We start from the raw sequence: 16,869 nt of genomic DNA, 5'->3' as shown, positions 1-16,869 counted from the left end.
AGCACGAATCTGGGTTACTATATTCATCCGTGAACATAATTTAATCAAATTCGTATGCATATTCTGTAATTTGTAGGATCTTCTTCTGTATTTACATATAAGTGCTACTGTATCTATTACTGTAGGTATTTGCATGAAAGTGCTACATGTACAAATGAATTAATATTCGAATATTTTTTGGCCTGGAAGATGATTTCAAATGTTGAAGTTTGCATCTTCACATCTCGTCTCATTCCCAATCTATTAAATCAAATCGGAAGAATTTAGTTTGCAAGTCCCTATCTAAAACATGCGAAATGCTTCCAGAAATATCCGATCTTGATTTAAAAGGGTGAATCTGAGGTAGATTGCTCCATCTATTCAAAGTCTATTGAACCTTCCGTCACTCCTCGTTCGGTTAAAAAAGGTGTTTAGCTCCATGGGACTTGGGACATGTCTCCCCTCGTCCCCCTAGGCACTTGGGGGAGATCAACATCCACGATTGTGGAATAGCTCTAATTAAATTTCTACCCAAGCGAATGTGGGGGTTTGAAAAAGGTACGTTCCACTTAAATTGGGGAACAGAGTCTGTTTTTGTTCTTTTCAAACGTAATCAGGCAGAATATCATTGTGCTGTTATGAATGCCAAGAGGGCGGACGACGGGAAATGCGAGTTTGCATGTAACTGTTCTGTATTCTAGTCGGCAACTTGAGCCAGATCATGTGATACGTGGCACATGCGGAATTTCATGATACACTTCTCGCCGAGTTTGGTGTGTCATGTTTGAAAAGGTAGTCAGTCGTTTACCAGCGAGTACAAAAACGATAGAGAGTCCAGAGTCAAAAGAACTGAGGAAAGTCATGTTCGTTCCTTTTGTATCGGAGAAGGTTGTTATTTGGTAAGCTGAGGGAAAAGACTCCCTTTGCATTTGTTTGGTAGTTATGATATGATCGGAGAGTCGTAACAAAAGGAAAAAATGCTGGAAAAGAATTGTTTGGGTCAGCATTCTCCCTCCCTTGGTTTGGCTTAAAACAGACCCTGATGCTGCCTGAGTCAATGTAGCAGCCCTACAAGTACCTTTTCGTGGAAAGGCCTTGCCCAAGATAAAATCTGCTGTTGTAGCATAGTCTGAAAGGAGATGCCCCCATTATGCTTAGGATGTCACATCTGATATCTACTATAACTGCACCAGTGGAAATGAGAGCTGTACATACGTGGCTGTTTCCGTTACTTTTACGGTTCTTTAAGGAGCGCCGTCTCTAATGTAACTTGTCTAATGATAACATTGGAAGTAAGCAAATCTATTGTCTTTGTTGTTGAGGGCTAGCTCATAGTGGAGGTTTCCTTAGTCTCTTAGTCTATCTTACAGGAAACAACCTATTTCCTTTGACTGTTTCTTCCTGTGATGTCAGTGCTCTGATAACCGGCCAACAAGGTTACACGCTTTTACGAATTAATTTGAAAGATGTCTGAGTGGTGTTCTTTCATTCTTTCAAGTCTTGGTCAGTTGCTATCAATTTAGTACAAACATATTAAAAAAAATGTTCCTTGCTGTGCTGACAAGAAAGACATGGCTCTTGAATTCAAATTTCGAATATTTGAAGGGATGAACCTTACTTTTAACCAAACTGTCGTCACACAAATAACATAAGTGCTAAGCTCACTTCTTGGCCAACCATGTGATTTGAACACAGCGGAATGTATGAAGAACAGGGTCTTCCAAATGCCTGGGTATGTTTCTTTCTTACTTTGGAAATAATTTTGATGGACACATTTGAGAATTTTGAAGATAACACAATGGAAGTGCAAGCTTTCCCTCATTTTACCTTAAATATCTTATTACAAAGAATTCGAAATGCAAGAATAATGTTAAAATCCAAGTCTTCAGTTTTGATGCAATTTCATAAAATATGTCGGGGATTGATAACATCCAACACCGAAGTCTTAAATCTCCACTATTTTGCTTTATCACTTAAAACCCTCCTGCGGCAATTACCTGCTGGCGTTCATCCTACGGCCATTTACGCTAAAATTCCCCGATTTAGTTTCAGTCCCTGAGGAGCGAGCATTGCTCAGAGGTTCTGAACCCGAAGCTAAGTAGCTTTTTTCCTCTTATTAACCTTATTTTCTCTCATCAAGGAAATTTATCCGGAATCATGTGAGGGATTTGTTACGTGAACACGACACCATTTTGCCAGCCGCTGAGTGCTTGCCTGTACCCTTGGGGCGGCCTCGGGTACCTCTAAATTGAGGTGTCCTCTGTCTCCCCTAAAAGCAATTTGTTGGTTGGCGTTTCTGATAACAAAGATGGCAGGGAGTGTTTAGTTTCTAAAAAATCATGTGTCCAAGAGTCATGTTTTTTTCTGTTGCTGGAGGGGTGGATCATTAGATCATCTGAGGCTCCAGGTCAGCCCCTAAACTTGACTTACTCACAATATCAGTCCTTCCTCGAAATAAGTGAAAAAGGAAGACATTTCTTTCTGAAGGAACTTCTGATTAAATTTGGCTTCTTAGCACACAGATTTCTTCTCCATACTTACCTGAGCACCACTACCTCATAGTATGGTAGCTCATCTGTAGACAACCTGCTTCACTATGAAAACTACCATTAGATGATTTTACCCCCCCCCCCCCACCCATTTGTACGATAAATGGTGCAGCACTCTTCAAAGGCAGCACCAGGGCATCGCCAAGGCAAGATGTGTCTTCATCAGACACTAATAATATGGCAACACAATGCAACATCTCGCCGTCATCATTCTGGTCATGCGTTCTTCAAGGTCCGCCGAGGCGTTTATTCTGCCTTGAAGTCAATGTGTGGAATAACGTATTCCTTTAGGATGAACTAGAATGCCTCCTAATCAGGCTCCTGGCACTTGGTTCGAACAATGCGCAACGTTGGCAGCGGAAGCAGACAAGATCGCACACTAATAAATAGAAACATCTTCCAAATATTCCAGTCTGGTTGTCCGACAATTTGCCGATGCAAATTCTCTGTGAGACAAATACGAAGAGTAGATAGAACTGAAAAAATAACTGTCCCCAACAAGTTCTTTGTGAATGCCTGGAATCGAGCTTTTTGAGATTCTGCATCCGTTTTGCTTTGATTCTAGAGTGTAAACCCTTTGGACAGAGGCCTTTGCCACGAGTTTTGCTTTGTCCATGGACCACCAAAGGCAATGGGACACAAATGTATCAGTGTTGGTATGGAAGATTGATCATGTGGTGAAGTGAAATGCTAGGAAGTGTACAGACCTTCAGAGCTAAATGATCTCAACTGCACCAATTTAATGAGAACAGTGCATATACAATTGAAATGATATGTGTCAAGATGGACTTCCTACATGTAATGAGCCAGATTTAATCAGCTCGCCACAACCTTTTATGGTGTCCCTTCATCCTGCCTTTGTTTTATTAAGAAATTATTTCAAGAGAATTTCCGAGAAAACATTATTGTTTGTCCACATGACGACTTTTGAGTTATATCCAGCTCAGTTTCCTGTGTGTATAGAGTGACATACCTACGATTTCCTTCCCAATGTGACCTTTGACCTGCGCTATTACTCCAGTGAACAGCAAAATGGGATCCCGCATCCCAAGACTTAAGTGACCATCTGGTCTTGACTTTGTCCTCAAAAGACAGCAGTGATATGCACTACTGCTTGAAAGTGATAGCACCAGCAATAGAAGAGTGAAACAGCAATCGATTTGCAATAACTGTCTCCTCTTCCTGCATACTTGACCATTGCGTAAAAAACTGAAAAAAGATGGTATTTTTTCCGCCTGATAATGGCCAATAAGTGCTGTAAACTACTTTAGCTGCTGTGGTGGCATTTTGTCACAATGTATGAGTGTCTGATTTGGTATTCATCTATGCTGTTTGTCTTGTCACCTTTCATTCGCTTCATGGATGAGTCCTCAGTATATACCCTTGGTAGTCAGTTTTGTGTTCGATTGAAAAGTTAAAGACAGTCACAGTTTTGTGGAGAAAACCGTTAGTTATCCATTGATAAGGTGGTTTATTACTCTTTATTTTGCTGATCCTCAAGCATTATTTATGCTATCAGATCTTCTCATTCTCATGCAATTTCTTTCCTGAATTTCACTCTGAAAATGTGACAGCCATTCTTTAAAGTAATTGCTATAAAACACAAAAGACCTCCTTAACCATTACCCGATGAGAAACATTTATCTGCACCAGGTATAACTCTGCGGCGTTATTATTGTCATTTCTGGCGCTAGATGACAAGAAATCTCAGAAATCAGAATCACGGTGAGAATCGTGGAAACAATTGCGGCCACCAACCTCCTGTAGCAGGAAACAGACGCCGGGATGTCTCGCGATTTATTTCACATTGCCGTAAACGATTTGCAAAATTGTTCAGTTTCACGCACCAGATCTGCACGAGAGCTGGGAGCATTATTGCTACTATAATGGCCGATGACAGTGGCTGTGGTGTTTTAGAAGACGTTTGGTTCTAATTCTACGGCGTCGAGAGTCGTTTCTTTGTGGTGGTGCTTTTCTACACGGAGAAGTATCGTTGTCATCGGAACCCGGGCATCGTCATTTGTTGTGACACGGTAAATGGTTGGCCATGCCACGGCATTGTTGTGTCGCAGAGACGAAGATTATACCCGAGAATTTCCCTTTTATGCTAATCTCAAAGGACTTGAAAGATGCACCTTTCCGTCGTATTGTAAATGTAGATATAATGGCATTGCCAATCGTACACTCTTAGTGTCTCATCTTCCATTGTATCTGCGCTCAGTGGATACTTGCTGAGGAGAACCTTACCAAGAAAAACCTTTCTATGATACAGTAAGAAAAAAGACTCGGCTCAGTCGAAGCCATTTTGTTCGAAGACGGCACAACATACCCACAATGCATTCTGTATGAGAAGGCAACTCTTTACAATTCAAGTATTCCTACAGTTGCCGACTCTTCTCTTGTCTTTTGTGTTGTCACAGCTCCGCTTTAGTTAGCACCAATTTCTTGGACATTATATAGGGTTCTTTGCACAATAGTTATGAAATATCATTGACACAGAACGTCTTTGTACTGCCTTGTCGATTTTCCTATCTTTGGTATTTCTGGTTGAATAGGGAAGAAGTCTGTGTATGGGTTGACATGACCGGTTACAGATGTAATACCTTGGTCATTATCGAGTGAGTTTATGGGTTCCAAGAGCGATGAGATGCCTGAAAGGCTTTATCAGGGGATGTCACATTAGTGCTAGGGATCCTGTCGCTGCTGGTAACTATCTGAATTAGTGGGAAAATAGTGATATGTTTACCGATAGACATCGGAACAATCAGATTGACTTTGGAAGGTGCAAGATTGTGTTAGATTGTAAATCAATTGATTTTATATTGATTTGGTGTCTTGTGTGACAAATGTCAGTCAATTTCTTAATAGCAATCCCCCAGGTTGACTCCTTACCAACTGAGTAAAAAACCTGACCTAAAGCTGCAGCTTCTTACAGTACAATTCCACGAAACCCAAGCTTATTTTTCGCCCAGGATTATTTGATGGTCCATGAAATATATTGCAAAATGGCATTGCTGAAAAATTAGTCCCTTCCTCTCAGTGGTTAGAACTAGAACATTAGAACATTATTGCGTCTCCCAGTTTAGTCTCCTTTAAACATGTTGTGGAGTTTGGTTGTTCTTCATTGACAATGGTGACAGTTGTAAACCTTTGAAGCAGCAGGCTCGTCAGCTGCAGGTGATCTTTTAGTTATCAAATCCACTCTGTTGACTGATTTCAAAGATGTCTAGAAGCTCAGGAGCTACTGCTGCTTGAAAAAGTGTCACCAAAATAGATTATTTGTTTTAGTTTTGTCAATTGGAAGTAATGTATAGCTTTTGAGTGTGCCAATATGGTCTGTTTCTGCCTGGATTTAAACCCCTCTGATGATATTTTGATGTCGGAAAAGGGGACTGGATAACTCAAAAAGGGAAGCTTTCATTCGGAAGTGTGAAGATTGGGGTAATTTAGGAAAATAGGTTGTAATGCAGATTGCAATAGTGACACCCTCCAAAAACTTATATAATCTGCAGATTGCTGTGAATGGTATGTGCTATGTGCTACACCAAGATTTTCTCCCTGAAACCTCAAGAGAAGTCTTTGGAAAATAAGTATCGAATCTCCCTTGTTGTGGACCAGTTCAAGACACACAGCTAAACACATCCATAGAATGTAGAGAAAAGTTTGCCCAACAGTCGAATGCTCCTTCCAAGCACCAGTTCCGCGCACCGATCCGGGCCCAGTTTCCTTCTAGGCATCCCCAAGAGAAAACGAATCCTGCAATCTCCCACAAGATGCACGAGGAGACAATAGGTTGTCATTTATTAACGAAGGCTGATAATGCTACCTGGGACTTAATTACTGCCTGGTGTCTTTCAGCTTCAGGAGGACAATCGCCAGGAAGCGTTGGAAATCCCATCTTTTGACTCAGACATGACAATAATTAGAGCTTTTTCTCCGCTTGTCATTCACTGAGACAGTTGAAATCAATTTGGATGTTCTGGTGCTTTCTTGGTGAAACGTATTTCAGAATATGATGTGTCTCACTGTATTTATCAATTGGAGCACTGCTGCTTTCTTGAAATTTCAGAAAACAGTGTTGGTAATATGTAGCACCAACCCAAGGTTGCAGAATACTTTCTCCAGTGCTTGAACTTTTCAAAATTGATAATCTCTTTGAAAAAATTCTCATAAAACTCGCTCAAGAACTCTCAGGGTTGCATCAATAGTAAAAACATAGTAGGGATGACCTTGTTGATGAATGGATTACGATGAAGATGATCGTGAAAGGGAACTTTTCGAGTGGTAAAAACTGCTTTTTCGAGTAGTAGGATATTGGTGTATTGCATCAAAAGATGGAACTTTTACTCGAAGAGTACTTGAGTTGTCAAAGGAAAAAGGTTATAAAATTGTGAGGGTCTGATAGTGAAGTGATTTTCTTTGGGGATGTGGTGGGGTGAGCTCTGTGGTGATATCATGAGGAGACGTTTGTAAGAATAAGCACTGGATCAATTGACGAGGGCTATGGAGTGATTGGTCAACTTCAAATAATGGAGACACATCAGGAAAAAAGGCTTAAGTAATTTTGCATGTTTTACAAAACACTAGCGAAGGAGCTGCACCTGATTAGAAAAAAAGAGACGAGACATACATGACTACAAATGGATGTTGGCAGAGGAATTTAAAAATTCATGGTCTGAAATGGGTACTATGATGGTTACAGAGTTAGGGGATGCATTATTGATATGAGGAGAGACACACTAGACGTGTGGTGGAAGACAATGGGCCAAGATGGATCGAGGGACGCTGCAGAGATTATGAGGGCGAGGCAAGTTTTGTAAGCACTATTGCAGATTGTGGGCACTCGGTTGGCATCCATTTGCTTCATGATGTTTCTGTAATTGTCAAATCCTTAACCAAATCGAATTTACTTCCGATTTTTGGCTCTCGTTTTGATCGCCGAGTGTTAAAAAATGTTTGATCCTCATTTCGAGAAATACCAAAATAAATTGCTTTAAATTTGTCAAATTGGTTGCACCGTTTTTAAATCGGACTAAATATCTGATTTCAAAAGCGTGATATGAATGTGTTGTATTCTTTTACAGTAGACCCTGCAGCTCAAACTAAAGGAAGGGCTTTGTAGACAAGGACAGGTCTGCCGACTTGGAGTTGCTAATAGAAGGGACATTTAAATAAATAGCCTTTCATTTTGTTATAGTGTATACTAATATTCGCAAATGGCCTCAGTTACTTTCAATTTAAATCAATCCATCCACTTCACCTTTCCATTTTCGTTGATTATCAGTGTCATATTCACATCATTTTTCTATTTCCTATACATGAGAAAGTGATGCCCCTAATCAGACTCGTGTTACACGACTTATTATTAACGAGGAGGAGCGCTAGGTATTAGCTAGTGACATCTGGTAGCGTGGCAGAGAAGATGTTGGTAGCTCTTGAAGTGGACATGGAGAGGGGTTCTTTAAATTTTTTTCACGTTTTAACTATGGATTTTTTAGCTCATGAATAGAAAGGTGGTACAATTATAGATCCAGTACAATTATAACTTCTGTGCGCATTAATGTGCACTGTCAGCTGCTTTTTACAGTGTATGGAGGGACTATAATTGTATCAGAGCTATAATCATAGCCCTGTCACTATAATTATAGCCCTGGTACAATCATAGCCTCTCTGTACCTTGAACTGTTTTCTACACTGTATTTGCTATAATTGTAACACTTTACCTTATATTTCTTTCTTTGAGAGTGCATCTATTTCTTAGATGACTACCATCCTCATCCGCTCCTGGATCACCCGTCTCTTCTAAACAACCCTTACAAAAACCACCCTGCCAGGACCTGCCCCATTCATGTCAATAGTGACAGTCCAAGCATAGAGAGAAAAACCCACATTCCTATTTATGCCTTTCAAATCTTTTCACCATCTCGTGCTTTCATATGGTTTCTTGCCCGTGAGCAACAAAAGCCTAACTGACCAGTCAACTCTTAGAAATGCCTTAACGGCTTAACTGGCCATAGACATGTTGGTGTTAATTGTATCACATCGATCCATATTTCTATACAGGTATGCCTTAATTAGTCGCAGAGACATTGAATTCGATATTACGCCATGTTCCATCAGAGGCACGATTCACTGAAGACATTGGCCGGTCCACACCCAGTTTCCCCCTGGTCATGTGATATGTGGCATTCTCGTACGGCTTCAGTGCCGGTCTCGCAATCCAATTATAACAATATCTCGGACTTTTATTATGCTGTCACACTGTGGACAGTCAGATTTTTTCTCTGACTGACATAATTATGAGAAGTGATTGAAAGGCTTAATTCAAATGGGCGATGCATTCTCCATTTCATTTCTTGGTTTGGTGAAGGAATCTTTGTTTGGTAAGACATCGTAAGTGTATAGCCGCCTTTTGAAGCAACGACCAGACCAGGTTTGAACCCACTACCCTTGGGTTAAGAGTAAGATGCCTTAACTAGTCCACCACCACACTCTGCGGTTGTGTAAGGAAGTGCGATTCTGGCTGGATGCACAGAGTTTACTTCAGTTGAGAAAGAAATTGATTGAAAAAGGGTTGATCAGTTTCTCCTTTTATCTGGTTTTAAGTTCCGATCACATAGAGTGCTTGTCAGTTGACCGAATGACACTTACAAATCACCAGAGATTTCATGGGATTCTTATATTTCAGTCATCTGAAGCAAGTTACGTAATGTGGAGCAGAATACGATTTTTCAACCTGTGCGGTTCTTGCATGGTCACCTGATCGTTTCTCCGATTCTCGGGTTATTTCAGTGCAGTCTCTGCTCGGATGATTGGGGCTATCGATGGGGGTCCCTAGATCAATAAAAACCATCTTAATACGTTTTCAATGGGTGATTCTTTCAGTAATTGCCATCTAAGCACGTGCGTCATTATCTTACCTGACACTGGACTTGCATTCACCGCTCTATATTGTTCTTCTAAATATGGACGATTCCACCTTTTGTTCTCGTAATGAACCATTTGAGTTGAAGATAACGGAGGTTGATATGCTTATTATATGACATAAAGCTTGTGACAATGAGAGAAACTGATATTTTTGTGCGAGAAGCGCGTTTTGTTAAATTGGTAAGCCAACAGTTTGGTCAGTCACTATACACAAAGGGAGTGAGAAATTGCCCATGAGATTTGATTGGTGGAAACCCCTCCATGTGACTCCTTCCTGTTTTTTTACAAAAAAAGAAAAGATGGGTCAAAATCAAAAAATACATTTTGCAACTTTCATGTGTGATCATTTTATCAACAAAGATAAAACGATAACATTTAAAATTCTCGTATTTTACCAAGACGTAGTCAAGGTCAAACTGTGAATTGACATTGGAAAGTTGTGATTTATTCATGATGTGAAGCTTTTAGGACCATTTGCCCTGTTTTATTGTGGCAGTATCCCCAAGCGCACCTGTGTCTGATCCCTTGATACCTCCACAGCAATATTCCCTCCAATACTAATGCAAACCTTCAATATTTGGCAATTTGCGAATCATGCAAGTCTCTTGCGGGTATCGAAATCTATTTGTAGGGCATTTCGTTGATTGTGTTATGCGACAGTGTGTCTTTATGTTCAATCTATGGCATGGTGTAATCACTCTCTCAGTCTCGTGTGGTTTCTGCAAAAGAGGGAATTAATGGGCTACGGAGGATAAAAAACGACCGTGATTAATTTGTTATCTTGCTCCATTCTGATGACAGATACATGAGAATGTGAAGTAAAGTTTGTGCTCAATTGTATCTCAAACATATACTGTAGAAGTTGCATTTGGTGACCTGAGTGCGTATTATCAGGAAAGGTCTTGATTTCTATCCACACATTGTTGTGGACGATGTCTTAGAGAGATTTCCTTTTATCACTTAACATGTACAGTCCTATCTCAAGTTTAGTGCAAGGATGTGTAGAATTTCAACATCTAAAAATATGTATAAATCGGCTCTACATTATTTTCTAGTAACCTGCACGTCTTCATGTAATAGAGTAATATCTTCTTACCTGAACATGCAGCATGTTTTCACCAGCTCCTCCCCCATTGAACATCAAAGTCTCGCATCTCTTTTATGTCTTCATTAATTGTTTAGGTGTTCTCGATCGATGGCAGCTTTGACAACGTCCTCAACTCTAAATCTACTTGAAATAACGAGTGCCGTTGTTTCTGCACTATTTCAGTTCGATTCAAAGTCTTGATGGTAGAGTTTAAGTGTTAGCTCAGCAAGGTCTTACAGTCACGTGGCTCAGTGAGGTCTTACAGTCACGTGGCTGAATGAGGTCTTACAGTCACGTGGCTGAACGAGGTCTTACAGTCACATGGCTCAACGAGGTCTTACAGTCATGTGTCTCAACGAGGTCTTACAGTCACGTGGCGTCTGTCATCTGTTGGTGTCCGGAGTCCGTCCATTAGCTGGGGACGCTTTGCAAGGGATGCTTGCAATAACCAAAGCTCTTTCTCCTCTAAAATGGCTCCTTTTCTTACTTTAGAATTTCTAAAAAAGTGAATATTACATACCATCAGGCATGCCTGTGAAGTTTCAAATTCAGTGCATATTACCCTGGCCATACATTGACAGGGTATTTTTGCGTGTTAAGATGGGACACGTAACCCGGTAACCCTGGTGACAATGCCCGACCGGCAGTAGGTTAAAAGTCCCTTTAGTGAACCATTACATCCCATTCTCCAATTAAGATAACCTCATCATCGGAGAGTACCGTTGATGTTTTCGCAATCACGGAGCTTTTAAAACTGCGACTGACATGCAACCCTGAATGAAAAAGGTCAACTCTGGGTTTCCCTTGCTGTACTCTTGGAATGAGTCTGTTCCAGTGTAAGAAGGTATAAAATGAAGGGAGAACATCTGTAAGATTTGTATTGTTTTATTGCTTCTTCTACCATGAAAGCTGATGAAGCAGGTGATTTGTCCATCTCATTGTAAGGAGAGCTAAAACAAATGTACGATATTGCTGAAACTTGTTTAATATGTGGGTTCTTCTTGCATGAAATTCGTCCAGAATCATACGATATGTTCATTCCTTTGTAAGAAGATCAAGAACAAAAGTGCAATATCTATCAGAATGTATAGATTTATCAGTTCTTCCTGACTGTATAGAATGAAGTGATGAACCTGTCTATTCCCTGGAAAAATCCAATGCAAAAGTGCAATATCTATAGAATTCTTTAGATTTATTTGTTCTTCTTGGCATGAAATGCGGGCAAAAACCTTGTGATTCATCCGTGGTGAACGTCTTTAGTCAAGATTTGAATGTTGGCTAAATGATAAAACTGATGCAAGTGGAGTCACAATCTCGCCACTTATGATTCATCAGGACATCATAATTTGATTGAAGATGGCATGCATCACTGGTTTTAGTTCAAAATATACTAGAACTTCAATGTTTTTCTCAAGAAGTATGTGTTATACCCAGTTATTCGCAAGACTGTCCTCCCTTAAATGTGTGTATGTTTGTGTCATTGCAGTGCCAATAAATCGGATTTGAGTTGAAGTAGTTGATCGATATGTGGTCCCAAAGGTTGGGAAGTGCTAATGGTGAATGGAAGAACTATATTTTGAGCAACACATTTGTCAGGCTCTGCTTTGTACTTCTTCCTTATGACAAAAACATTTGCCGTTCTAGGACTCAAGTGTTTCTGAAGTGTCTGTGTGAGGTGCTAGCAATGTGTCATAATTCTCTTTACTTCAGAGCTGTATCGGATGATGAAAGAAATAAACAGCTCACCTGAGCAACTTGTGACTGCTTTCTTGCTCATGAGCTAGGTGTCAACTAGGGTATTATTGTGTTTTTTGGCAAAAGGCTTGTATCAGTCGGTAAAAGGAGGAAGGAAACCTTGCTTATCTGATTCGTAGACAGGTTTAGGTCTTTCATGTTTCTGGGTGCACGTACAACTCTACATATTTTCAAAATGACTGTCCTACTCGTTATCGACTGTGTAACGTAAGTTTCAACCGGCAAAAACTTGCATCAGGTTGTGAAAGGTAGAAAGGTATCAATTAGCTGGTGACTTTACCTTGGTCAATATATGAGTATGTGGATCTCGTTTTGGGTAAACATAGATTGCATGATATTTGAATTCTTTTTCAGAGGGAACAGCCAAGCAAGAAACTACCGCAGTATACCTAGCTTTCTGTGTCTTTAGTTGCATTTTTACAGTAGAACCTCTATTAAGGACATCCTGGCATCAGGAGAGACAGATGCTATCCCTAGTAGGGAGGTGTCTTGATGACTGAGGTCAAAATTGCATCTAAGTGACCAATTTGGGACCAACATCGCTGTCCCTCATACAGAGGTCGCCCTGCTAGCTGAGGTGTCTTGACGTTTCACTGTATTTTTCGTTCTCACTCTACTTTTCTTTTACATTTCATTTATGCATGTTGATGTTGTGCAATGTTTGTAATGCTTGATGTATCTTTTGTTATTCAGGGTTATTTCTCTATGTATTCCACTCCAACATTTCAAAATGCTGCTGAACACGGGCTGGTAAGTGTGCTTTCGTTGTTAGAATAGCTTTGCAAACTCATACCATAAAGAAATAAGAAGTGTAAAGGAGTCACTTAAAAAAGAGGTTATCTGGACAAAGATAAGACCTGGCTCGATCAACACCAAAACACCCATTTCATCAAATGAAGAACATTATATTGTGATAATAGCCACGCATCCCTAATAAATGAGGTTTCTCCCCCAAAAAGTATCATTACATGAGTGTTTTAGGGCAATAAGAGCCATCTGGTGTCAAAGATGGGAACTCCTCCTTCCTGTACTTATTAATTCTGATGCTGATTCTGACCATTTCATTCTCAGTCCTTTACACTTACCATTTCTTTATGGTGATAGTATAAAACTATCATTCCTTTGTAGAAGAGTGTGCTAAAAGTCTAAAACAGTCTATACAATAAAAAAATGTCTTCCCTGAATGTAACTTTTCTGAACTCATACCTTTGAAAACCTGTCAGCGCAATCTGCTTATGCTGTGGTCAAGGGCAACAAGAGTATTTGATTTCATACTTACACCAATCATTCTCGACCATAGAAATGCTTTATGGCTATTAACTCTGTGGTCTTGTATTAGTTTTTGCATTTTTTGTGGCTCTTTCTTTTAAGCCTATTAAATGTCCTAATAAGTCTGGCGAGAAAGCTGTGGAAATGGTTTTAGATGTTTTCTTCACGATAACACAGTAAAAACAACTTCGATGGGTAGGCAACTTTGATGGACGCTCATGCTGGCGTGCTATGATGAGTTGAGTGGACCTAAGAGTCTTTTCCATGGGGAAAAAATGATGAATTCGGTGTGAGGTTTTTGACAAAAACACGTATTCTTTGTAAGATTAAGTGCTGAAAAGAATTTGATGGACAGCCACGCGGTTGCCTGTAGGAGTTGAATATTATTACTTAGCAGGCCTACTATTCATCATCATCAAACGTCTTCATGCTTTAGATCCTTTCATTTCACTCCTACACCGACCGTAAACGACTGACCACTTTTGATGCCAACTTCGGCCCTGCAATACTACAGAAGTTGTCTGTTTCATTTGCATTTGTATATTATCCTTCTTGGGTGAAGTGATATGCTACTGACTTGTACATAATTAGACACTATTCATGTAGTCAGCATCCAAAGGAACGAAACCTTTGTCATCCCCCATGATACAGTGAAGATGTCCTGCTGAATAGGAGCCGCTTTTTTTTGTATGTTCCATGTGACTTCCTGTCCATCGTGTTGGATAAAGTTGGTCATTGGAAGATGCAGTCAATGTGGGAGTTTATGACTCTCATCCATTTGAGAGGCTGAATTCGGTATCATTTCCTGCCCGAACTAACTACCACATTTGGACATTGGATGCTGTCAGCAAAGTTGGGTTTCTCAGATGTCTGTATCTTGAACTGGCCTGTGCATGACTTGATTGTCGCCACCTTCCGACCATGTTGAAAAATACAAGATTCGTCACTACTTAAGCCGTAATTAATCGTTGACCCCTCAAACAGATTTGGTTTTTCTTATTAGATGATTCATCTGTGATTGCCCTACGTGGTCAAATGTCAAACTCTGGTTTAGGGAGGGTTTAAAAGTGAAGACTTCCACTACTCGGCAAATAAGTCATGTCAAACTTTTCTCTTTCCACTTTTGTGGAAAAGATGTGTTATTAGCCACATTATGATAGACAGTAACATGTAGCATTGTGATGCGCTGGTCCCAAATTGATGTTTCTCAAATAGAACCTCAAAACACTGCTGATTTTGTGTTTCAGCAAAGTTTAACAACTAGGTCAGGATAACAAGTTCTTTTGAGAAACTTTCATGATTCACTGGTGGCATCATCCTTAGCACTGAAAGGGATGATTGTACCAGTATTGTCCCTCACTGGATCCAATTTCATTCCAAGTTGGTCAAAATCATGTCTCATTTATGTGCCGATCATGTATGTGGATCATGTCAGCTCAGTTTAAGTAGTTAGCGTGAAATAGAGTGAAATATACCAACAGATGATGACAGCTTGTTGTCAGCGTGGGCCACCATTGTTCCAGCACCCGTTTGGTCAGATCGAAAAAAATCTACTGTTCTCTCATCGCATATGTTAATAGGTGGTTAAAATGTCGCAATTTTCATAAGAGCTGCCTATGTTTGTATAACGGACCATCATACGCCACGCTTTTAAATGTAAATTTATCGGTCATAGCTGGCATAACCTGATCAGTCTCTGGAGACTGTTGGGCCCCCTAGCTCCTGATTTAGCAAGTTGTCTAATCAGAGCGCGATTTCTCTGTTTTCTAATTAGGTGAGATACGATCTGGCTGTGAAAACATCATTAGGAAGTGGATCTTGTATTAGAAATTAGCTTCTAGGTCCAGAATAGCCAGGGCCAGTCTTAGATGGAGAAGCTGTGCTTGGAAATAAGTCATTTCCCCCAAAAAATCACCCCCAAAAGACCTTTAAAAGCTGATCTGTTACATGAAAAACCATGATGAGACAGTTTCTATTCCTTTCGTGTTATTTTAGCCAAGGAGACAACTGATCAAAATCGAAATGGATTTGATTAAATTTTCTATGAGTTTATGTCTTGAAAGTGCAAGCAGATGGATCGTGGAACCATCATGGGGAGCTTCACATAATCGTTTAGCTACTGCACGTAGCCATTCCAATTAAATCATATTCAAAATGAGATATGTTAAACTCCGTCTCAATTGCGATGAAATTTTCAATTTCGTTACTCGGTTTCAACCCCGTGTGGCATTTGTTTTGAGTAATATTCTGGGGCGAGCCACTTAAAACTCGAGTGTATTCCCATATATGACATCAAAGGCACCGCGCTGTATTAATTTCACCAAGAAGCTCGAGATATATTGGTGTAATTTGTAGCCATTTGCTGAAGGGTCGTGCCTTGGTGTCCTCTAGTGAAGCATGCAACTGTATACACTCCGGGTCAAATATTAAAATGATTTTCAAGACCTTGGGAAGAGATTAAAATGATTGAAGTGATGAGTGGTCACATTTTCTAAATAAAATTTGTGTTTTGGATCGGGATTCAAGTTAATGCTGATGAAAATATGGACTCATCTCACAAATCTTATGTGGGAATTTTCTAATTTGCTACAGAAAGCTTCACAGGTTCGAGAAGAAAAGCGTGCGTAGTGGGACACCACAAAAAGTCCATTTGTGTAAATCGCAGACATTGCTTATAAATGACAACTTGGAAGTACTCCCAACTTTGTTAAGTTTTAGAAGGAAATTTAAAATGTAGAGCAAAATACAGTATTGGCCTGAAGGGTCAAATTTACGATAGTGTTTCAGACTTACATGCATTTATTTATCTATTGAAACTATCTATTCAGGGATGAAACTGTGGTTTTCACCTTTGTATGGTGGTTCAATTGACATGTCTCCTGATAGAGACGCTCATTCAACTTCGGCTAAACCTCTTTGCTGATTCCAGCCTGAAGTTATAATCATTATATGTATTTCGCAAGGACCACTATTACAGTGCTTTCATTACCCAAGTCTTGACAACTTTCTTTTCATGGACATTGTAAAACATTAGAAATTTAAACACACTAGTATCACAATTACACTCACGTCTGCACTTTTGCCTCATTCATAAAGTTATATATGAGGATATCAATTGTCTGATTCCCATTTAATACCTTTCGAATGATGTTGTAGACGACCCCTCTGAGGAAGAAAGGACCAATCCCTAAGGATATTGATAGCCAACAATGAATGGAAATAATCTCTTAGGCCTTTGGGTTCGGTGAGATGTCTTATGGATTCACAACAACATGCTGATTGTTTCCTAGGGCCAGGATTAGG

At 39.9% G+C, this 16,869-nt stretch overlaps 1 protein-coding gene across 9 annotated transcripts in view; it reads left to right on the top strand.

Annotated features, from left to right (window-relative positions):
• Positions 1 to 16,869, top strand: part of LOC135489670 (transcription factor 7-like 2) — a 212,262-nt gene that overhangs the window by 68,888 nt on the left and 126,505 nt on the right. For 8 of the 9 annotated variants that reach the window (XR_010447198.1, XM_064775176.1, XM_064775168.1 and 5 more), the window contains exon 4: positions 12,991 to 13,047. The exons of the other annotated variant lie outside the window; for it this stretch is intronic. Coding sequence is in view for 7 of the 8 variants with exons in the window: in XM_064775176.1 (XP_064631246.1) it covers positions 12,991 to 13,047 (57 nt within the window). In the remaining variant the exon portion in view is untranslated. The remainder of the gene's footprint in view (positions 1 to 12,990; positions 13,048 to 16,869) is intronic. 9 annotated transcript variants of the gene reach the window in all.

Source organism: Lineus longissimus, chromosome 1, assembly GCF_910592395.1.
Source record: "Lineus longissimus chromosome 1, tnLinLong1.2, whole genome shotgun sequence".
NCBI lineage: Eukaryota > Metazoa > Nemertea > Pilidiophora > Heteronemertea > Lineidae > Lineus > Lineus longissimus.
This window is presented reverse-complemented; position numbering and strand designations above follow the sequence as displayed.